At 38.3% G+C, this 25,151-nt stretch overlaps 1 protein-coding gene across 1 annotated transcript; it reads right to left on the reverse strand.

The window, feature by feature from the left end:
- Positions 1-6,225: 6,225 nt before the first annotated feature.
- HSPA13 (heat shock protein family A (Hsp70) member 13) lies at positions 6,226-19,483 on the reverse strand. The gene is made up of 5 exons (XM_065913662.1): positions 19,427-19,483; positions 16,564-16,904; positions 13,645-13,858; positions 10,486-10,653; positions 6,226-9,567 (listed from the first exon to the last, which is right to left on the reverse strand). Exons 1-5 carry the CDS (start codon positions 19,449-19,451, stop codon positions 8,900-8,902), a joined length of 1,416 nt encoding a protein of 471 aa, XP_065769734.1. The 5' UTR covers positions 19,452-19,483; the 3' UTR covers positions 6,226-8,899.
- Between the last annotated feature and the right edge of the window lie 5,668 nt (positions 19,484-25,151).

Consider the following 25,151-nt stretch of genomic DNA (forward strand, 5'->3'; position numbering starts at 1 on the left):
TTGAATTTTGTCAAAGGCTTTCTCTGCATCTATTGAGATAATCATATGTTTTTTATCTTTCAATTTGTTAATGTGGTGTATTACGTTGATCGATTTGCGGATATTAAAGAATCCTTGCATTCCTGGGATAAAGCCCACTTGGTCATGGTGTATGATTTTTTTAATATGTTGTTGGATTCTGTTTGCTAGAATTTTGTTAAGGATTTTTGCATCTATGTTCATCAGTGATATTGGCCTGTAGTTTTCTTTTTTTGTGGCATCTTTGTCTGGTTTTGGAATTAGGGTGATGGTGGCCTCATAGAATGAGTTTGGAAGTTTACCTTCTTCTGCAATTTTCTGGAAGAGTTTGAGTAAGATAGGTGTTAGCTCTTCTCTAAATTTTTGGTAGAATTCAGCTGTGAAGCCATCTGGTCCTGGGCTTTTGTTTGCTGGAAGATTTCTGATTACAGTTTCGATTTCCTTGCTTGTGATGGCTCTGTTAAGATCTTCTATTTCTTCCTGGTTCAGTTTTGGAAAGTTATACTTTTCTAAGAATTTGTCCATTTCATCCAAGTTGTCCATTTTATTGGCATAGAGCTGCTGGTAGTAGTCTCTTATGATCCTTTGTATTTCAGTGTTGTCTGTTGTGATCTCACCCTTTTCATTTCTTATTTTGTTAATTTGGTTCTTCTCTCTTTGTTTCTTAATGAGTCTTGCTAATGGTTTGTCAATTTTGTTTATTTTTTCAAAAAACCAGCTTTTAGCTTTGTTGATTTTTGCTATGGTCTCTTTAGTTTCTTTTGCATTTATTTCTGCCCTAATTTTTAAGATTTCTTTCCTTCTGCTAACCCTGGGGTTCTTCATTTCTTCCTTCTCTAATTGTTTTAGGTGTAGAGTTAGGTTATTTATTTGGCTTTTTTCTTGTTTCTTGATGTGTGCCTGTAATGCTATGAACCTTCCCCTTAGCACTGCTTTTACAGTGTCCCATAGGTTTTGGGTTGTTGTGTTTTCATTTTCATTTATTTCTATACATACTTTGATTTCTTTTTTGATTTCTTCTATGATTTGTTGGTTATTCAGAAGCGTGTTATTTAGCCTCCATATGTTGGAATTTTTAACAATTTTTTTCCTGTAATTGAGATCTAATCTTACTGCACTGTGGTCAGAAAAGATGACTGGAATGATTTCAATTTTTTTGAATTTTCCAAGACCAGATTTATGGCCCAGGATGTGATCTATTCTGGAGAAGGTTCCGTGTGCACTTGAGAAAAAGGTGAAGTTGATTGTTTTGGGGTGAAATGTCCTATAGATATCAATTAGGTCTAGCTGGTCCATTGTATCATTTAAGGTTTGTGTTTCCTTGTTGATTTTCTGTTTAGTTGATCTATCCATGGTTGTGAGTGGGGTATTAAAGTCTCCCACTATTATTGTGTTACTATTAATTTCCTCTTTCATACTCGTTAGTGTTTCCCGTACATATTGCGGTGCTCCTATGTTGGGTGCATATATATTTATAATTGTTATATCTTCTTCTTGGATTGATCCTTTGATCATTATGTAGTGTCCTTCTTTGTCTCTTTTCACATCCTTTATTTGAAAGTCTATTTTATCTGATATGAGTATTGCGACTCCTGCTTTCTTTTGGTCTCCGTTTGCGTGAAATATATTTTTCCAGCCCTTCACTTTGAGTCTGTATGTGTCCCTTGTTTTGAGGTGGGTCTCTTGTAGACAGCATATATAGGGGTCTTGTTTTTGTATCCATTCAGCCAATCTTTGTCTTTTGGTTGGGGCATTCAACCCATTTACATTTAAGGTAATTATTGATAGGTGTGGTCCCGTTGTCATTTACTTTGGTGTTTTGGGTTCACGTTTATACAACCTTTCTGCATTTCCTGTCTAGAGAAGATCCTTTAGCATTTGTTGAAGAGCTGGTTTGGTGGTGCTGAATTCTCTTAGCTTTTGCTTGTCTGTAAAGCTTTTGAATTCTCCTTCATATCTGAATGAGATCCTTGCTGGGTACAGTAATCTAGGTTGTAGGTTATTCTCTTTCATTACTTTCAGTATGTCCTGCCATTCCCTTCTGGCCTGGAGGGTTTCTATTGATAGATCAGCTGTTATCCTTATAGGAATCCCTTTGTGTGTTATTTGTTGTTTCTCCCTTGCTGCTTTTAGTATTTGTTCTTTGTGTTTGATCTTTGTTAATTTGATTAATATGTGTCTTGGGGTGTTTCGCCTTGGGTTTATCCTGTTTGGGACTCTCTGGGTTTCTTGGACTTGGGTGGCTATTTCCTTCCCCATTTTAGGGAAGTTTTCAGCTATTATCTCCTCGAGTATTTTCTCATGGCCTTTCTTTTTGTCTTCTTCTTCTGGAACTCCTATGATTCGAATGTTGGGGCGTTTCACATTGTCCCAGAGGTCCCTGAGGTTGTCCTCATTTCTTTTGATCCTTTTTTCTTTTTTCCTCTCTGCTTCATTTATTTCCACCATTTTATCTTCTACCTCACTTATCCTATCTTCTGTCTCCGTTATTCTACTCTTGGTTCCCTCCAGAGTGTTTTTGATCTCATTCATTGCATTATTCATTTTCAATTGACTCTTTTTTATTTCTTCTAGATCTTTATTAAACATTTCTTGCATCTTTTCAATCTTTGTCTCCAGGCTATTTATCTGTACCTCCATTTTGCTTTCAAGATTTTGGATCATTTTTATTATCATTATTCTAAATTCTTTTTCAGGTAGATTCCCTATCTCCTCCTCTTTTGTTTGACTTGGTGGGCCCTTTTCATGTTCCTTTACCTGTTGGGTATTTCTCTGCCTTTTCATCTTGTTTAGATTGCTGTGTCTGGAGTGGGCTTTCTGTATTCTGGAGGTCTGTGGTTCCTTTTTATTGTGGAGGTTTTACCCAGTGGGTGGGGTTAGACGATTGGCTTGTCAAGGTTTCCTGATTAGCGAAGCTTGCGTCAGTGTTCTGGTGTGCGGATCTTGATTTCTTCTCTTTGGATAGCAATGGAGTGCCCAGTAATGAGTTTTGAGATGGGTCTATGTGTTAGGTGTGACCTTGGGCAGTCTGTATGTTGACGTTCAGGGCAATGTTCCTGCGTTGCTGGAGAATTTGCGTGGTATGTCGTGCTCTAAAACTTATTGGCTCTTGGGTGGTGGTTGGTTTCGTTGCAGGTATGGAGGCTTTTGTAGGGTCACTTATTACTTAAAGATTCATGTAGTCAGGAGTTTTCTGGTGTTCTCAGGTTTTGGGCTTAAGTCTCCTGCTTCTGGATTTCAGTTTTATTCTTCCTATAGTCTCAGGACTTCTCCAACTATACAGCACTGATAATAAAACTTCTAGGTTAATGGTGGAAAGTTTCTCCCCCGTTAGGGATACCCAGAGAGGTTCACCGAGTTACATGGAGAAGAGGAGAGGGAGGAGGGAGATAGAGATGGGCAGGAGGAGAAAGAGGGGGACTCAAGAGGAGAGAGACAGATCTACGAAGTTGTCTGATCCCAGAGTGTTCTCCGTAGCCCAGACACCCACAAAGATTCACAGAATTGGATTGGGAAGAGAAGGGGAAAGGAGGAAATAGAGGTGTTCTGAGGTAGAAAACAGAGTCAAGATTGGGAGAGAATAATCAACACACTCGTGAATAAAAATGGGAGCTGAATATTGGATTCTTAAATGTTCACAATTTATATCATATACTGAAAAACAAAAATTAAAAATCTAGAGTAGAGGTTAGACTCTTAAAAATACTATATTAAAAACAAAAACCAAAACACACAAAAGAAATTTTAGAAATATATATGAAGTTTGGTATAGAAATAGGGCTTCTCTTCTTTTTTTTTTTTTTTTCTTCCCTTTCTCCTTCTTCTGTAAGGTTATAGTGGATTGAAAATGAAAATTAAGGCGTAGTAAAAGGAGTGCTAGAGGGCTTTAAAAGAAATAAGAGAAAAAGAAAAAGAAAATAGAAGAGAAGAAAAAAGAAAAGAAAAAAAGAAGAAAAAAAAAAAAGAAAAAAGAAAGAGAAAAAAAATTGTTTTGCCTAATTAAAAAAAATCGTAAAAATCTATGAAAATGAAAGTTAAGGAGTAATGGGGGAGTAATAAGGAATTTTTAAAGGAAAATAAAAGAGAACCAAGAAAAAAGAAAGAAAAGAAAAAAAAAATTTTTTTTTTTTTCCTTACTTAAAAAAAAAAAAGAAAAAAAAAAAAAAAAAAAAGAAAAAGAAAAAATATATCTAGGAGTTTCCCTGGAGCTGTTGCGGTCAGTGTGGGTTCGGCTCAGCTTCAGATAGCTCCTCGTTCCAGCTTACACTTCTCGATATCTACAGGCCCTTCCGGTGTAGTCAGTCCGTGGTTTCTTCAGGGATTTTAATCTGTTACACCGGTCCCTTTGTTTATTTGGGTTCTGTTGCCGGTCTCTCTTCCGCGCCTAATTTCCGCCCTGACACACGGGGCGGAGGTGGATTCTTAATCAGGTAGCTAGTTCCGTCGCGCTGCGGCGAGGGGCTGTGCGGGGAGGGACCGGCGCTCCCGGGAGAGGCTTGCGCTCTTTTCTCGGTCTGCGCTGCTCAGGCTCCGGGCTGCTCCGTCTGAAGCGCGCGCCACGCTGCGCGCGGCTCCAGCCCTCGGGCGATTCACAAAAGCGCGGCACACAAAGCCGGGCCCGCGCTCCGTCCCCACGCCGCCCTAGCGGCCCAGGCAGCCAGGCGCTTGACGGGCGCTCTCTCCCCTGGTGCGGCGCGTCTTCTGCCCCGCGCGGTCCCAGTCTCAGATTCCGCCGGAGCCAGTCGGGCGTGTGCGCCCTCCGCCCTCCGCGTCCCCAGCCGCAGCTCCCGCCCGCGCCGGTCGGGCGCCCGCGCCCTCCGTCTCGCCACGACCCTCCCGGCGGGCTTCGGCCGCCCAGAATCTCGGTCCCTTTGTTCTGCGAACGGCCGGCAGTGTGTTCGGGCCGGTTAATTTTCTGTCTCTTTTGCTCTCCCACAGTTCAAGTTGGCAACTCACAAAAGCTCCCTCTGATTGTCCTCAGGGCGCTCAGGCCCGGACCCTGCCCCAAGTAATGCCGCCCGCTCCTCTCCGTTCCGTCCCCACTTGCTGGTGGCGGATGCGGGCGTCTGGGGTACTTTTCTGCTGGGAGTTGCTTTTAGGCTCTTAATCTGTGGGTTTTATTTATTGTATCCCTCCCAGTCAGATTCAAACTCTTGAGATTCCAACACTTCCCCCAGGCCCGCCAGAGCGAGGGTTTCCCGGTGTCTGGGAACGTCCTCTATTAAGTCCCTTCCCCGGGACGGATCTCCGTCCTTAGCTCTTTTGTTTCGCTTTTTATCTTTTATATTTTGTCCTACCTCCTTTCGAAGACAATGGGCTGCTTTTCTGGGCGCCTGATGACCTCAGCTAGCGATCAGAAGTTGTTTTGTGAAGTTTGCTCTGCGTTCAGTTATTTTTTTGATGAATTTCTAGGAGAGAAAGTGGTCTCTCCGTCCTACTCCTCCGCCATCTTGGCTCCTCCCCCTACAGTTGTTTATTAAGCAGGGTTATTAACTATCTAAATTAGTTTTGGCTCCATTAGTCAGAAGCCATGAATTGGTATTCGGAATTCTGGGTATATGTCATTTCTTTACCTTAGAAGAGACAATTCCTGCATCATGAACAGGATACCCAGAATTCCGAATACCAATTCATGGCTTCTGACTAATGGAGCCAAAACTAATCCAGAAAAACAAACACTACATCACTTATATATGGAATCTAAAAAAAGGTTACAGATGAACTTCTTTTCAAGGCAGATACAGAGACACAGGCCGAGAGAACAAATGCATGATAAGCGGGGAGGAGGGAAGAATTGGGAGATTGGGATTGACACATACACACTATTGATAGTATACGTAAAATGGATAACTAATGAGAAGCTACTGTATAGCACAGGGAAGCCTATTCAGTGCCCTATGGTGACTTAAATGGGAAGGGAATCCAAAAGAGGGGATTTATGTCCACGTATCACTGATTCACTTAGCTGTGCAGCAGAAACTAACAAAACAACTGTGAAGAAACTTTGCTCCAATAAACATTAATTAAAAAATAAACAAGTAGAAAAGTAAGCAATTTCAGGGACATTCAGGATGCGGGGAATTAGGCCGTACCTGCTGAGGTCATGTGCCGTAAGCATCAGATCAGCTCTGTTCCCATTTCCTTTCTTACTTACATACCTCAAAAATGTACTCTGGCAGAGTCTCAAATAGAAAATAAAGGACACAGTTTAAAAAACAAACTGCAAAGTGGCATTTATTTACATTAAAATGTAAACCACCTGTATGCACACAAAGTTAAGAGGCACAATGTTATGCACAGTATCTATGATCTTCAGAACACGTTATACACAATAGTATCTGCTGATACATCAGTGGTTCCAGTGAAAACACAGGAGGTACCGAACCATTTCTGACACCAAATAAATTATTCATTCACATATTCTAATCATATAAGACAGTTAATATTTTAAAAGTTATGTACTTCAAAAAACACTAGCAAGAAGTACAACCAAAATATAGTTTTATGCAAAATGTCTTCAGATTATTATATATAAATGATCCCTTTCAGAATGCATTTTTACCTTTTAAATAAACTACATTGACTTTAAGACTATTTATACATAGCCTCCTAAATATGATTGAAGACAGACACTATTTTTTTAAAAGTGTACTATACTAGAGAATATGCTGAACTATTGTCTCCAAATTCCAACACTGCCATTCTATTTTTCAGACACAAATTTTTTAAATTTCAATTTTAGAGTTATGAGATTAGCTGCTCGGTTTTGCAAATCATTTCTTCTAAGAACTGTTAACAGACTGTCCTGAACTATCTCATATATTGGAGAAATTCAAACTTAAAAAAATCTTAAAATGCTTTAGTTAAAGCTGGTACTATATAGAGATTTTGATAAATTGAACACTTTTCTCTTAAAAGACCTTTGCACAAAGACCTTTTTCAATTTTTAAGTCTAGTAAAAAATTTTATAAAGTTCAAAAGAACACTTGAATATATTTATAATGCAGTGAAGGCTTCCTCTTTGGCATTTCTCCATTCAGTTCTAAAATAAAACATGTGAACAGACATTTTATATTTTTCTATTTATCTACTACAGACATTTTCTATACACAAAAGTATCTGATTGAAATTGTTTTAACAGCAATTTCACTGCTAAGAAATATTTTCTTTATGATCTACAAAAACACTCAGATTTTACTATGAGAAGCAAAAATGTTTTGATGTTGCTGAAATGAGGTTGCTTTTTATTTTTTTCAGTGATTGGAAATTCAACATCTTTCCAAATTCAGCAATGTTACAGAGACATATTTTACATTAGCAAAAATGTTGACCAGAGTATAACTTTTAAATATTGAGAAGAAGTAGCCTCTATTAAGGAAAAAGAAAATCTTCAAATAATAGGGGCAAAACAAATAAAACCACTATGTTTTCTTTCTTGGTTCCTGCAGCTTTTCTAAAAGGAAACAAACTAAAACTACCACACTATACCAATGTTACTATAAATACTGATTTGTGGACATTTTTAAACATTGCCTTCTGTGAGATTTCCACATTACTTCCAGTATTCAAGAGTTTTTTGTTCTTATCACAAATTAACCTTAAGGTTAAAACAGTCCAAGTCTGATTATTTTTAAATGACGGTAGGAAACACAAGGATTTTGCAAATGAGTACAATTTTCCTCATTCACAACTAAATATGGGGAAAAAGGTCAGTATGAATCAAATGCAAGCTAAATTCTCCAGGGCTTACTGACAATAAACACTAAAAGAAAACAAAACATAAAATAAATAAATACTGTACCAAATTACTGCTGTTTATCAATGTCTTGTTGTTTAGTAGCTAAGTTGTGTGTCTGACTCTTTGCAATCCCATTGACTGTAGCCCCAGGCTCCTCTCCATGGGAGTTCCCAGGCAAGAATGCTGGAGAGGGTTGCCATTTCCTTCTCCAGGGGATCTTTCCAAGCCAGGGATTGAACCTGTCTCTCTTGCATTGACAGGCAGATTCTTTACCACTGAGCCACCAGGAAAGCCCCTTATCAACATCTACAAAGGTCTTAAATAACCAAAAAATTATAGTAATAAATACTGTGATATTAACACATTTTTAAAATGCAATTAATAATTCTCTTTTGTTTTCTAACCATGCAGAACCATGGAAATCGAAGCAGAGAATGATAGCAGATTTAAGAAATAAAATATAAATTGGTAATGAAATATCTGAATAAATGTGTAGCTTTTTAGAAAGAAAACAAGCTGATTCAATAAATATATTTTAAAAATCTGGAGAATGCAGGTTACATGAATAGGACACATAACAGGACACTGAATTTGTGAAGGTTAACTTTGTCATATAATATGGCTGTTACTGAATATTGTATATGCAGCTTATATAAATAACACTGCTATCTCCCAGTCAATATAAGTACATGACATCAACACTGTCCTTCAAGTATAGTTCAAATTAAGAATTACATCTGATAACCAAGTAAATTGCCAGCCCCTGCTAATACAATTTAGTAAGAACTGGGAATCATATAATTGGCACTAGGCAATGTTTACAGAATATAGTTTTAAGTGCACATGGATATCTACTTCCAGAATCCAGAAAATACAGTCACCTATGCTCCTACAAAAGAGTTTTATCTCAATTCTATCATTTTAGAAGTACTTGTTGGAATGGGTTCTCTCCAAAATCAAGAAGGATCAATCTGGTCACATTCAATCTTAAAACAAAATGTTATGCAAAATTTCATATATATAAACGTTATCTTTCAGGTAAATGTATGAGATATTTTTGAGACTTTATTTGGCTGATGGAGGTGGTCTGATAAAGAGGAAGAGATCATTAGACAAGATCTCAAATAGCCATCCCTCCGTACTTCAGTTGAAGTTGGTCTTCTGTAAATGCTTATTGGGAATTTCTAAAGCACTGACTTGGAGAGGCCAAGAGCCTCCATCAATCCCTGCCTGGATAGCCACTCCCGTCACCACGGCCAGGTCAGGGTCTACAGACGTGTTGGGGTCCTTTCCAAAGAACTCTTGGATGACTTGGCGGATTCGAGGAATACGAGTTGAGCCCCCAACCAAGACCACCTCATCAATCTCAGTTTTCTCCAGGTGGCCTTCTTTCAACACTTGCTGAATGGGTACGAGTATCTTCTGGAAAAGATCTTCATTAAGGGTGTCAAAGAGCTTTCGTGATATTTCTGTTTCAAATAAAACCTGACCTTCTCCAGTTTTCTTTTCAGAAAGGTTAGCTCCAAACATGCTGTCCACATGGGGGTCATTTGCTGGGGAAAATTTGTCCTTTGGCAGTTCAGTGTCACTGGTCGGAGGTTCCTTTCTGTCCTTTTCCTCCACTGTTAGTAATACTGACATCTGGGCAGTCTCATGAAGTGTCAGGTTTAGCTTGGCCATTTCTACAGCTTGTCTTAGTCGGTGGATTTCCTCTTTCCTAGAGGGTAGGAAGCCATATGTTTGATAGATCTGTTTGTACAAGTACTGAAGCAATCTTTGATTGAAGTCTTGTCCTCCAAGTTTATTGTTTCCTAAGTTAAAAATAAAAAAGTTTATATTATGACTACATGTATGTGTTTACATATGCATGTATCTGTGTAGTATGTATATATAAATGATATTCTGGGAGTGATAAATCCTTATTTAATGTATTATTAAGATTTTATTCATATACAGACTGAAAATAATTGGGCTAAAAGGAGTTTAATTCAAAAGTATACTATTAAAATACAGTGCACATCTGGGTTCAAATGATATAAAAGGAAGTCTCTCAGTGATATCAAATAGTTTTTCAGAAAATAAGAAATTGAGAACACAGACTGGGCTGTAAGTAGCAATTTAAAAACAAAAAGTGGCATTAGTCTCAAAAGAAAGAGGTGTTTCTTACAATTAAAAAGTACCACTAAAAAAAAATTCCTTTTTAAATGATTAAGAGCTAAAAAGTAGAAAAAATAATTTAATAAGGAAAAGAGTAACGTGATATAAATTCCCATCACTGAACTTGCTTCTAAATGGAGTCCAGTTAGACTACCTATAACTTAAGTTCCATAGGCTTAATTCCTTAAACTAAAACAAAAACCTTAAAAAAAATTAGAATGCAAAATACTATTACTAGATTTCCTAAAGATAGCTATTTTGTGAAACAGATTATTAAATGAAATAAGCCGACCATCCTTCATTTTAAATGATTTCTTTCCTTCTGTTCCCTTCACGATGGAGGTGGAAACTACTGGCTCAGTGAGCTACAATATTTGACTTACAGCATATCCAGTCACTTTTGAGACTTAATTTTTTGCTATAAATAAAATAGGTGGTGGCATTAAAATCACAAGCACAGAAGACTACCAAAATGAATGCGAAGAATACTGAAAAGTTGAAAAATGAACACTTTACACATTAGATATGTTAACATGGCTGAATCTCGCTAACACTCCCTACATTTCTCTTACCAGACATGGCTCGAGTTAAAAACATTCCTCCTTGTTTATTTAGCAATGACACATCCAGAGTTCCTCCGCCCAAATCTATCACCAACACGTGAAAGACTTCAGCTTTGTGGAGGCCATAGGCCATAGCTGCTGCTGTGGGTTCATTTATTACTCTTAAGATCTTCAGTCCTGTAAAATTGGTTGGAGGGAAGAACAATCATTAAAGGACACGATTAAGGAATTTTTTTTCATTTAATCCTACAACATATTTAGTATCTTCTCCAACATGAACTCCACTGAGTAGTAATAAGAACGAACAGTCACAAGCCAAAGAAAAACAATGAAATGGGAAGGACAAATGTTGGTTCTTCTAAATGGATATCATTAAAATTATTCTAAAAGACAACTACAGTATAAAGAAATAAAGGCCCAGATTCAGTGAAATACATCATTCTATTCTTTTTAATACTTAATTTTACAAGATCCCTCAGCCTCTTCTAACTTTCGTACTTTACTTGAGAAGGGAAATATTAATCATATACTGTAACAAATAGCTATAGAAATAAGCTTATGGTGCTCATCTTTTAAAAATGACTTCTTTTTGTACAAGAACAGGTGACTAGATAGAAAAATGATAAAAAGAAAAATCTTAGAAGATATGCTCTAATAGCTACAATGATATTTTTAAAAAGGACTTAAAATGCAAGACCCTTGAAAGCAACTCTGAAATATACAGCAAAATCTGATTTCAAGGTAATGCTAAACAGTAGATGTGCAGACAAAAGACCAAAATTTCCTTGAACAGAATTCCTGCTTTAAACTAACCGCCACATATAATGAGTAGCCTTGGAAGTAGTATGACTTTCTGTATCAAGAGCCATGAAAACTAGTCAAACTCTGAAGAATTTATTCAGAGACCATAATACCATTCCCCTTAGCTTCCTGACTTCATCACTCACTCGCCTTTGGTCACACTGGCCAACCTTCTATCTTCTAAATTCTCATCTTATGGCTGCTACACTGGCCACTCTCTCTCCTGCAACAAATGTCCTCCATGTACCTGCTTGACTCACTACCTGGCTTTCTTCAAATCTGCTTAAATATCACCTTCCCACTGAGATCTACCTGACCACTCTCTTCAAAACCTGCAAGTCCCCCTACTCTCTGATCACCTAGCAAGCCTATTCCCTTATCTTGTCTTTTTTTTCATAACATGTTCAGTTCAGTTGCTCGGTCGTGTCCGACTCTTTGCGAACCCATGGACTGCAACACATCAGGCTTCCCTGTCCATTACCAACTCTCAGAGCTTGCTCAAACTCATGTTCATCGAGTTGGTGATGACATCCAACGATCTTGTCCTGTCATCCACTTCTCCTCCCACCTTCAATCTTTCTCAGCATCAGGGTCTTTTCCAATCAGTCAGTTCTTCACATCAGGTGACCAAAGTATTGGAGCTTCAGCTTCAGCATCAGTCCTTCCAATGAATATTCAGGACTGATTTCCTTTACAATTGACTGGTTTGATCTCCTTGTAGTCCAAGGGAGTCTCAAGAGTCTTCTCCAACACCACAGTTCAAAAGCATCAATTCTTCAGTGATCAGCTTTCTTTATGGTCCAACTCTCACAGCCATACATGACTACTGGGAAAACCATAGCCTTGACTAGACGAACCTTTGCTAGCCAAGTAATGTCTATTCTTTTTAGTATGCTGTCTAGGTTGGTCATAGCCATAGCATGTTACTTTTGTTTGTAATTGTCATAGAATTGCTTTACAATGTTGTCTTAATTTCTGCTGAACAATGAAGTAAGTCAGCTATATGTATGCATATATCCCCTTCCTCTCGAACTTCTATCCCACCTTCCTCTCCCATAGCGTTTTACTTTCTGATACACACTGCATCAAAGCTCTCAACCAGAGATCATTTTCTTCCTCTAAGGACATCTAGCAATGTCCAGAGACATAAAATTATCACTACTTGGTAGAGAGGGTGCTACTGGTTAGCTTCTAGTGAGTACAGGTTAAGGGATGCTGCAAAATGTGCTATGATACATAGGATAGTTCCCCAACAAAGAATTATTCAGGTTAACATGTCAATAATGCTAAGGGTTGCTGTTCAGTTGCCCAGTCATGTCTGACTCTTTGTGACCCCATGGACTGCAGCACACCAGGCCTGCCTGTCATCATTTGCTGAAGTTTGCCCAAGTTCATATCCATTGCATCCGTGATGTCATCCGGCCATCTCATCCTCTGACACCAAACCTGGAATATTAGGTCCATAAATCAAGGTAAACTGGATGTGGTCAAGCAGCAGATGGTAAGAATAAACATCAACATCTTAGCAATCAGTGAACTAAAATGGACGGGGATGGGCAAACTTAATTCAGATGATCACTGTATCTACTACTGCAAGCAATAATCCCATACAAGAAATAGAGTAGCCCTCATAATCAACAAGAGTCCAAAATGCAGACTTAGGTACAACCTCAAAAATAACAGGATGCTAAAGGTAAGAACACTATAATATATTTATCTTCAATACTGATTTTCTGTTTCCTCCAATAGAATATAAGCTCCTTGAGAAAGAGATGCAAAGAGTTGACTCATTGGAAAAGACCCTGATGCTGGGAAAGATTGAGGGCAGGAGGAGAAGGGGATGACAGAGGATGAGATGGTTGGATGGCATCATCGACTCAATGGACATGGGTTTGGGTGGACTCCGGGAGTTGGTGATGGACAGGGAGGCCTGGCGTGCTGCGGTTCATGGGGTCACAAAGAGTCGGACACAACTGAGCTACTGAACTGAACTGAGAAAAAGGGTTTACCTGTTTTGTTTACCTAGGCAATCAGTATTTGCTGAATGGTATCAAATAAATTTTCTCCCACCTCAGATCTTTAAAAACACATTGTATTATATTCATCTTCACATTAAAACAAGTTTAAGAGAACAAATTCCTCACTGCTAACGTGTCCATGTTCTTTCTCAGCCTTGGTCATATACCTGATAGGTTGTTGTCAGAATATACATATTTTACATTGCACCATGGAGCCTTCTTAATTGTTTACCTACCATATAGTTTGTCTAGGCACCTAATCAAGTGGTTTGCAAAATAATACAGCTCATTACAGATTTTCAGCCTAAGAAAATTTTGAGAACAATGCAACTCAGGCAAGTGATATTACCTGCAAGGTTAGCAGCCTGAACTGTTGAATTTCTCTGTTTTAGGTCAAATTCTGCTGGTACAGAAATCACAGCATTGGCAACTGGCATTCCCAGATACTCCTCTGCCATCTCTTTCAATTTTAACAGCAGTCTAGAGCCAACGTACTCTGGGGAAACGGTGATGGTTTCATTACTTGTCACAGAAAATTCAACCATTCCATTTTTGTTTAAAACCTGTGAATAAAATTTGCAAAGATGAAAACACTATATATAAGTGTGTGTGTACACATCTACATACATATTATATATAAACATATACTAACACACATAAATATATATATATATATATACTGAATGTATTTAATCAAAACTTACCCTGAAAAGGTCATAAAATTTCATTTGTTATCTAGCAAGTGCATGTACAAAGATTAGAGGCTATTAAAAGATATACTTAAAATGACAAGATGAATCCACTACAGCAGAAAAATAAAATTTATCACTAAGTATGCATTGGAGAAGGAAATGGCAGCCCACTCCTGTATTCTTGCCTGGAGAATCCCAGGGACAGAGGAGCCTGGTGCACTGCCGTCTATGGGGTTGCAGAGTCGGACACGACTGAAGCGACTTAGCAGCAGCAGCAGCAGCATATAACTGGAACATAGAAGATTCTCAATATATATGTCAAATGAAAGAAAAAAATGAATGATGAGATAGAGGGAATTTAGTCACTTAGTTGTGTCCGACTCTCTGCAACCCCATGGACTGCAGACTGCTAAGCTCCTCTGTCCATGGAATTTTCCAGGCAAGGATACTGGAGTGGGTTGCCATTTCCTTCTCCAGGGGATCTTCCTGACCCAGGGATCAAACCTGGATCTCCTGCATTGCAGGTGGATGCTTTACTGTTTGAGCTACTAGGAAACCCCAATAGAGGGAATAACAGTTGGTAAATCATGTATGTGACTCAAGATCTTCCTTTTCAAAAAACTAATTTATTTCCAAACATAATAGATAATTGAAAGAATGTGCTGGTACATATTAACAAGAATAATTTTAATACTTCACTATTCTTGCTAAGAATCAAACATCACTCACATTCTTATTTCTATGAAAACAATAAATACATTAATATATTATCCCTGCTAATGTAGTTGGATATTTGTACATTTTAAAAAATTAGATTAATTCCAGTATGTTCAGAGTAATCATGAAAAAGAAACAACAACAAAAAAAACTGGATCACTGAGAAACTTAAAAAAAAATAAACCCCAAACACAAAGAACCTTAAAATAACTCCAGGATCATAAGTAATGTATCCAAAGCTGCAAGTTAGAGGAAAATGTATAGCTTTATACAATTTTATCATTACAAAAGAAAAATTACAAATTAATACAGGGTCTTAACAAAAGACCCTGATGCTGGGAAAGATTGAGGGAAGGAGGAGAAGGGGACGACAGAGGATGAGATGATTGGATGGCATCACCAACTCAATGGACATGAGTTTGGGTAAACTCTGGGAGTTGGTAATGGACAGGGAGGCCTGGCGTGCTGCCGTTCATGGGTTTGCAAAGAGTCGGACGCGACTGAACGACTGAAATGAACTGACCTTAACAAAAAATTAAAAGAAAAGCAAAGAAATAAACCAAATACATACCTGGAGAAATTTTTTCTCCTCTGAAAAATGAATAAAAATCTCAGAGCTTTTATGTGTGGGTTATTCAATAAGCAGCACTGCTACAATTATCTAATTTCCAAACTATTAGAATCCTATTTCATAATGTACCAAAAAAAAAAAAAACCCTATATAAATATCTAAATATTTAATAGAAAAAGCCCAGCAAAACCCAAGCCTACAAATACTTATATAAAAGCATTAGGAAAAAAATACAAGTGGATAGGATAGGAAAGGCTGTTGTAAGTAGCGTAAGACTCTAAAAACATTTTCAAGGAAATAATGAGATGATTTTACCACAAAAAAAAATCTAATACTCTTGACAGTTAAAAAACAAAATTATACATCAGTTAGTTAAAAAAGGGGGGGGAATACTAAAATGCCACCAATGTATTTTTATAGTCATTCAAAAAAGATAAACATCCCAAAAGAAAACAGGACAAAGGGTGAGAAAAGGATCACTGAAGAAAAATGCAAAATAAACTGATTTTAAAGTCTGACTTCACTAGAAATCACAGGAATGCAAATTACTACCAGATACCATTTTTTACTTATCTATTGGCAAAGACTGAAAAATAATAACTACTGAAGACATAGGCAGTCTGAAAAATAGATAAGAGCATGTAAACTTTTCAGTGCCCAAAACTGGCAATACAAATCAGAAGCCTTAAAAACATACAACCATTTGGCCTGTCAAATTTAGGAAATTATCAAACAAGTGTAAAAATACACATGTACAAACAATGATATTCACTGAAGCTCCAATGATAGTGGAAAACTAGGGAAAAAATAAAACATACAGAGACTGGACAATTAAATGGTGGAAGAGTTGTTCCACACAACCATGAAAAATAATGATGTTTAAAACTATATATATGATATATTGATGAGTTTCAAAGAAGTCAAAAAACAGCATGCCTAGTATGATCTCCTTTTCTATATACAAATATGTACACACACACACAAAGAGAATTTTTATCCATCCATCTATCTATAGGTACTTGTGACTTCATTAGCCACCTACTACAAAAACAGAACAGTGCATTGTGAGGATGGCAGAGCGAGAAGATGGTAGTGTCCTAAGTCCTCAACAGTGTTGTGGGACCAATGAATTAACCAAGCCAGGGGCTGCTGTGGCATTGCTTGTTGTATGAGATAATATAACTTCCATACAAACTGAGTCCATTGAAGTATAAATTTTTGTAACTTGAAGCCAAAGAACTAATTGAAACAGCGTGCTGAACTAAAAATACATTTCAGCTTAACTCACCTTAAATGGGTATCTCCCAATTTCAGCCTCCAGTTCTTCAGGTGTAAAAACTTTGCCTATGAATCTTTTAGCATCATATATTGTGTTCTGAGGATTCGAGTCTGCAAGCTCTAAGCTTTCATACCCCACATAAACATCGTCATCAGTGAAGGATACCATGCTGGGTATGCTGATATGACCATTTTCATCTGGAATGACCTTTACTTTTCCTGTGCCAGGAAAAAACACCCCGACTGAACAATAGGTAGTGCCAAGGTCAATTCCAATCACTTTAGGAGTAGGCAATGGTAAATACTGTTGTGCCAAATAGCCAGCCAACAGGAGAGTCAAAACAGCTGATCCTGAAATACAGGCAAATTAAATGTTATGTCTTATCAAACTAGTACAATTTGATAAATTACATTAAAATCACTCTTCAGTACTAGACTAAAAAGTCTCAACATTTTTTTCTTTTATACTCATGATAATATTTCACAAACATCATGTTTTTCACAATTCAAACTGACTATAATACCATTAAAATGGAGTAACAAAAACAAACAAACAAAAAAACCCTGTTAGTGTACTTAACTTATGGATGAGTAAAGGACTGAAAAAAAAATTTCAGTAATATTTGTACTAATATTGACAGGAAAAGTCATTTATCCAAAGCAAAAGTCAGATTGTAACCCAGTTCAGTTCAGTCGCTCAGTCGTGTCCGACTTTGTGACCCCATGAACCGCAGCTTGCCAGGCCTCCCTGTCCATCACCAACTGCTGGCGTCTACCCAAACTCATGTCCATCGAGTTGGTGATGCCATCTAACCATCTCATCCTCTGTCATCCCCTTCTCCTCCTGCCCTCAATCTTTCCCAGCATCAGGGTCTTTTCAAATGAGTCAGCTCTTTTGCATCAGTGGCAAAAGTATTGGAGTTTCAGCTTCAGCATCAGTCCTTCCAATGAACACCCAGGACCGATCTCCTTTACGATGGACTGGTTGGATCTCCTTGCAGTCCAAGGGACTCTCCTCCAACACCACAGTTCAAAAGCATCAATTCTTCAGCGCTCAGCTTTCTTTATAGTCCAGTTCTCATATCCATACATGACTACTGGAAAAACCACAGTCTTGACTAGACGGACCTTTGTTGACAAAGTAATGTCTCTGCTTTTTAATATGCTGTCTAGTTTGGACATAACTTTCATTCAGTAACTTTTAATTTCATGGCTGCAATCACCAACTACAGTGATTCTGTAGCCCAAAAAATAAAGTCAGCCACTGTTTCCCCATCTATTTGCCATGAAGTGATGGGACTGGATGCCATGATCTATGAGTTCTGAATGTTGAGCTTTAAGCCAACTTTTTCACTCTCATCAAGAGGCTCTTTAGTTCTTCTTCACTGTCATCTGCATATCTGAGGTTACTGATATTTCTCTCGGCAACCTTGATTCCAGCTTGTGCTTCCTCCAGCCCAGCATTTCTCATGATGTACTCTGCATATAAGTTAAATAAGCAGGGTGACAATATACAGCCTTGACGTACTCCTTTTCCTATCTGGAACCAGTCTGTTGTTCCATGTCCAGTTCTAACTGTTGCTTCCTGACCTGCATACAGGTTTCTCAAGAGGCAGGTCAAGTGGTCTGGTATTCCCATCTCCTTCAGAATTTTCCACAGTTTGATATTTAGATTTTATAGTTTTATAATTAGCTTTAGATATCAATACTGAAACAAAATTCTATTATTAAAATTTCCACACCAGAAGCCCTGATATTGTAAGGCTAAAACTCTTTATCTTCCTTCTCCTTTTCCCTTTCAAAAGTATTAAATGGATAAGCTGGATCAAAATAGTTTTGGAAGTTGCTTAGGTATTAAACTGTCACTTCATAACAGAACACAGTTAACCTTTTCTGTATTAAATATTTATGAAAGACATTTTGCAGTGGTGATATTTAGAAGTGTGTAACTTGATGGTAACATAAATGGAAACTCTTTTTTGAAATTAGGTTTTAGCCACCTTGAATCCCCTGCACAAATAGTTCCCAGCCAGAAGAAGCTGGCCAATAAATGTTAACTGATGAAAAAAAACAAATACGTACAAATGTTGCACTGCCTGTAAACTTAAGTGACGTAGAAAGAAGCCACTTCGAATTTATAGTTAATCTGTTACTTGGTTTCAGGAGGCTGTGTTATACACCTGTGTCCACCCAGGTTACATACAGTAAACTCAAAATGCCAATCTAGAGGAGTCTCTTTTACTGTTAGCTTAGTAACAATTAATTACTCAATAAAAAACAATAACAAAATTCTCATCAAAACGTAATGAAATGAAATCAACTGCCAATCCCACCTTCCACTCGCTCTTACACTCATTTCCAGAAACATTTTATCACCTTCTCGTCCGGAGAGGGTAATTCCTACCCGTATTGGTAGAAACATTGGACTACACATTAAAGAGCCCTGGATCTCTCAAACTCCAACATCCCACGAGCCTACAGGTCGGGATGCTGCTAGTGCTCCTCCCCCTTCCTTCACAAAGGGGTCTCGGCGATGCATATTCTAGAGGCCTCTCAAAGACCCCGATTCAACCAACGATTCAAAAATCGACATTCCTTGGAATAAGAACACTTCCTGAGGTCCAACATCCTTGAAATGTACGCAGACGGTCGCCGTAGGCCCTACGCGGGCCTACAGCGGCCGGGGCATTCCTAGAGGCGACCCCCAACCCGGCGTCGGTAACAGCCCCAAACCGCCTCAAAGTCACCTTTCTGACGCCTTTCCCGCCACGCTAGCGGGATCGAGCAGCTGCAATAACGACCCCGACCCACCCCTACTTCCCTCAACCGCTCCGGTACGCGCGACAGCGTAAGGAACCCTCCTAGTTACTAACCTAAGATCGTCATCTCTCCGGCCATCACAGTCCCGCCGAAGAGGCTTGCGATGACTGTACCATACGTGAGGCACCGCCCCCAAGCCGCCTGGCAGACCCGCGCTCCTCTGGGAAATGTAGTCCTATTGCTCTGACTCGGCCAGAGAAACTACTAGAAAGGACTTCATTTCCCGTGAGGAGGCGGGGATTAGGGCCCCCATTCAACCGCTGCCAGTGACGCCTGAGCCGCCCTCCCACGCAAGGGCTACAGAGCCAATTAGGTTGGGATGGCGGAGTACTAAGAAGAGGGACTGGAGTTTCCAAGCAAACAAGAGGTAAAAACAGGCCATCTCTTTAGCACCTCCCCGCCGCTCTGCATTCTGGGAGGTGTAGTTCCTCCCTCTCCCCGTTCGCCTACGGGAGAGTGAGGACTATTAGGTTATGGCGTTCTGGGGTGATGTCCCTAACCAGGTCCAGGTTTCAGCGTTTGTTATTTCGTTCTTACTACCTTTTGAAGCGTGCTTTTTTGCCTGGGATCTAGATTCCAGATGCGGGTTCTAAAATGTCCCCCATTCCCTGCCCACAGCATCCTTTAGAAGAGCCTTTGTCACAGAGCAGGCCTAGAGGGTGACTGGGAGGGCTACCTTGGAACTCGGATAAGAACCTGACTCCTCCCCTTTTCTTTTGGGAAAAATGTATCCGAGCAATCTTCAGTCAGTGCGATTTATCCAAAGGAGCAGGGACATGTTTTCTCTATTGTTAAAATTGAGGGCCGTTAAAAGTAAAAATGTAAACAAGATACCTTAATGTTCTCTTGAGTTAAGTCATAAGTGGTAGGAATTGTTCTCATGTACAAATCCCATAACGTGCCACGGCCATTTAGGACCCTTGTGAAGTGTTCTTCTGATTCTAGTCTTCAGTAAACCCCATTTTTCTCCCTTCTTTGTCACTGCTTGTACATAATGGCTCCTTCGGAGAGTGTTTTGTCTGTTACTAATGTTAACGTTCATCAGAACTATGATCCTGGAGAACTGAACTCTATTTCCTCTCCTCAGATGTAAGTCAGACGATCTGTGTTGACAGCAGGTCAACCTGCTAGGAGAATAATCGGCCAATGGCTTTCTAACTAGCTTTCTAACCGATTTAAAAATGTATGTGAAAATGTTGATGGGTATTGAATATGTTATGGTTAATGGGGATTCATTATAATGTTCTCTTCACTTAGGTGATATTTTAAAAATCTTTCATAATGTAAAGAATAAAAAGTATGTGTACTTTTAGTGAATAGTATTCACTACTATTTCCTTACGAAGAATGCATAATTCAAGCAATCCATGAATATTATTAAGTACAATGATCGTCTTCACACTTATTGAGCACGATGTTAGCCATTGGTAACAAACAGGAGAGACAGGAGGTAGATGCGTAAATGTAGCTTACTATGATATATAACATAATTATGATATGGCCATAGGGCATAAACAGTATTGAATAAAGGCTGTATAATTTTATCTTGAAGAGAAGACTTAGTGGAAGATAATGTCTAACAGTACTTTGAAGAGTGAAAGCGGCTGGGAGATAGGTTGATGGGATAATAATAAGCAGTTGGTTGGAGGTGTTTCAGAATGAGGGAACTGAATCACCAAGAATGTAGAAGCAGAAGGCAATCTCACAGATCAGAGCTGTGCTGTGTGCTTCCTTGCTCAGTTGTGTCCGACAGTTTGCGACCCCATGGACTGTAGCCCGCCAGGCTCCTCTGTCCATGGAATTCTCCAGGCAAGAATACTGGAGTGGGTTGCCATTTCCTTTTCCAAGGAATCTTCCCAACCCAGAGATTGAACCCCAGTCTTCCACATTGCAGGTGGATTCTTTACCGTCTGATCCCCCAGGGAAGCCCTAGATCAGAGCCGCTGGATCATAAGCATGAGGTGGAAGTTTGAGAGAAAGGACAAGAGATGAGACCAATCAGGAGGATTAGTTAACTGCGGCAGGCACTGGTCATTGCCGTTCTCCCTGCGACACACCCTTGCTAATAGGAACTATCTAGTGAGACTAACCTGGTTGATTCTCAGGGTTATATTAATGTTATTAATAATAGAAAATACCAGAGTTGGAGAGTAAAGATGAGGGCAGGAATACGGAAAGAAGTGTGGATATACTGATTTCTTCATTTTTCCTGCTGCTGCTGCTGTTGCTGCTGCTAAGTTGCTTCAGTCGTGTCCGACTCTGTGCGGACCCCATAGATGGCAGCCCACCAGACTCCCCCATCCCTGGGATTCTCCAGGCAAGAACACTGGAGTGGGCTGCCATTTCCTTCTCCAATGCATGACAATGAAAAGTGAAAGTGGTTTTGATTTGCATTTCTCTGATAATGAGTGATGTTGAACATCTTTTCATGTGTTTGTTAGCCATCTGTATGTCTTCTTTGGAGAAATGTCTGTTTAGTTCTTTGGCCCATTTTTTGATTGGGTTATTTATTTTTCTGGAATTGAGCTTTAGGAGTTGCTTGTATATTTTTGAGATTAATCCTTTGTTTGTTTCTTCATTTGCTATTATTTTCTCCCAATCTGAGGGCTGTCTTTTCACCTTACTTATAGTTTCCTTTGTAGTGCAGAAGCTTTTAAGTTTCATTAGGTCCCATTTGTTTAGTTTTGCTTTTATTTCCAATATTCTGGGAGGTGGGTCATAGAGGATCCTGCTGAGATTTAGGTCGGAGAGTGTTTTGCCTATGTTCTCCTCTAGGAGTTTTATAGTTTCTGGTCTTACATTTAGATCTTTAATCCATTTTGAGTTTATTTTTGGCTGATTCATGTCAATGTATGGCAAAACCCACTGAAATGTTGTGAAGTAATTAGCCTTCAACTAATAAAATAAAGTTAAAAAAAAAAAAGAAAGAAAAGTGAAAGTGAAGTCGCTCCGTCGTGTCCGACCCCATGAACTGCAGCCTACCAGGTTCCTCTGTCCATGAGATTTTCCAGGCTAGAGTATTGGAGTGGGTGCCATTGCCTTCTCTGTCATTTTTCCTAGCAGGGAGTTAATAGGTATTGTTTAGAATGGAGAATTTAAGAAATAGAAGCACAAATAGAGCATATAAGTTTATGAAGTCAACTTCCTGAGAGACCAAAAAATGATAAAATTTATAAAAAAAGAAATAGGCTATTAAGAATAAGTGAGATAAAAATATACATTCTTTCAGTTTTTCATAAAGGAGTGTCAATATTTATCAAAGTTAAACTTTTAAAATCCATATAGTAAAAATATATCAACAAAAGAAGCAGCAAAACCAAAAAAATATGGCAAATTTAAGATCAGTTTCTATTATATTTATAAATGTAAATGAGATAGACTAAAAACTTCCAGATTGTCAGATTGTAAGTTTTTTAGCAAATGCAGTTGTCACTATTATTAGAGATTTTAAGTGGATAACCAAGTGAAGTTCATACCTTGAAAATATCCTAAAGGGCAATGTGGACCTACCTCTCTATTTATAGAGAAAAATAAAAGGCCAAGCTAAGGCAAGAAAATTATGCTCTCAATTCGTGTTTGTTCTCTTAGTAAATTAAACCCACTTTTAATTTAGTGATTAGAGGTAGGTACTATTTAAAAATACTAGTAGAGTGAAAATTGTTTATATATCCCAATAATTCACATTATTACTTCATGAATGTGCAATTAGGAAAATCATTGCCAAATAATAAACTCATACAACACATCAATGTAATTCAAAAGACAAATATCCCTTGTTGTTGTTTAATCCATACTTATTTCTCTCTCCTCATCTATTAAAAAAAAATTCGTTGAGTGGAAAATCGATCCAGTTCTCTGCACATTTATTAAAAGAGTAAGTGTATTGAAATTACAACTTAGTGTACATAACATTGTTAGATTGTATGAAACACTATAATATTTGAATATAAAAGATTAGTCCTATGTTAAAAGTAGGCTGTTAACAGGACAAGTCTCATTTAATGAACCAGAGTATGCATATCTTTTTTTCCTTGTGCTATAGTGTTAGGGTTCCATTTATTTCTATCTTCTGGGGACTAAAAATTTATTACATAAAGGTTTTTCATGTATAGAGATATTGGTAAAGAATAAATTCGGTTTATAACTATTAATAAAAAGCTGCTGCAATGTTTTTGTTTCTAAGAATCTAATTATTATACTTCATGAGTTTTGAAGGATAAATATATTTCCTACTGAGTCTTAAAATATCACATATACTGGATATTGGCTCTAAGTTTTAAATGAATTTAAGTGGAAATATATGTTACATATGTCTGTAATGAGTAATATATTGCCTTTTAAAAATATATTTCTGAGCAAAGCAAAGCATAACAAAAACTTAAAGGCATAAGAACACATTAATACTTCTCACATGATCAAAAATATATTCCAAACAATAAATCAGCTCAAGACTTAGAATTATTACCAGTAAAACTGAGAATGAGACAAGCGTACCCATTACCTGTTATAGAGCATTGCTCTGGAGTTAACGGCTAGTGCAAGAAAATAAAGTAGAGATATGAGTTGGGAGAAGAAAATAAGCAACTTTCTGATTATTTTCTAATGATGTAGCTATTATATTAATTTAGACATTCTAACAAAATATCATAGACTAACTCAAAAGTCCAAGGTCAAGGCACTGGCAGATTTGATGTCTGGAAAGAGCCTGATTTCTGGTTCATAGACAGCTGTCCTGTCTTAACACAGAGAGGAAGGGATAAGGGAACTCTCTACAGTCTCTTTTAAAGGGTGTTAAGGCTTCCCTGATAGCTCAGTTGGTAAAGAATCCACCTGCAATGCAGGAGACCCCCGTTCAATTCCTGGGTCGAGAATATCCCCTGGATAAGGACTAGGCTACCCACTTAAGTATACTTGGCCTTCCCTGTGGCTCAGTTGGCAAAGAATCTGCCTGTGATGTGGGAGACCTGGGTTCAGTCCCTGGGTTGGGAAGATACCCTGGAGAAGGGAAAGGATATCCACTCCAGTATTCTGGCCTGGAGAATTCCATGGACTGTATGGTCCATGGGGTCACAAAAAGTAGGACACAACTGAACAACTTTCACTTTCACTTTTCACTTTCAGTCCCACTCCAAAGGATTCTAGCCTCAAGATTTAATCACCTCCTAAAGTCCTACCTCATAATACCATCACACTGGGGTTTAGTTTCTATATTTGAATGGGGGGGGGGGAAGGGTGCACAAGCACAAACATTCAGTGTATAGCAATTATGTACATGGAAAAATGAGCACACCAAAAATATCTGTGAAATAATAGGAATTGAATAGGTGGGTCCCTTTAATGATATTGCACACAAATACTTTTCCTATTTGCAAACAATAGCCAGTTAGAAAAATATGGCAGGAAAGATCCCAGATAGAGTAGAAACAAAAAAAAGAGATAAAATCCTTAGAATTAAATTTAGAAATTTAATTTAACTTAAGATTAAACACTGTATTTAAGTAAATGAAAAGACAGTACCTTCTTGGATAGGAAAACTCAATAAGTTTATGATAGAAAATTTTAAACAAACATAAATTGATTATCATGTACCTCATCCCAGGTGGTACTAGTGGTGAAGAATCCACTTGCCAATGTAGGAGACACAAGACATGTGAATTGGATCCCTGGGTTGGGTAGATCCACTGGAGTAGGAAGTGGCAACTCAGTCCAGTATTCTTGCCTGGAAAATCCCATGGACAGAGGAGCCTGGTGGGCTATGGTGATGGGATCACAAAGAGTC

Source organism: Muntiacus reevesi, chromosome 21, assembly GCF_963930625.1.
Source record: "Muntiacus reevesi chromosome 21, mMunRee1.1, whole genome shotgun sequence".
NCBI classification, from domain to species: domain Eukaryota; kingdom Metazoa; phylum Chordata; class Mammalia; order Artiodactyla; family Cervidae; genus Muntiacus; species Muntiacus reevesi.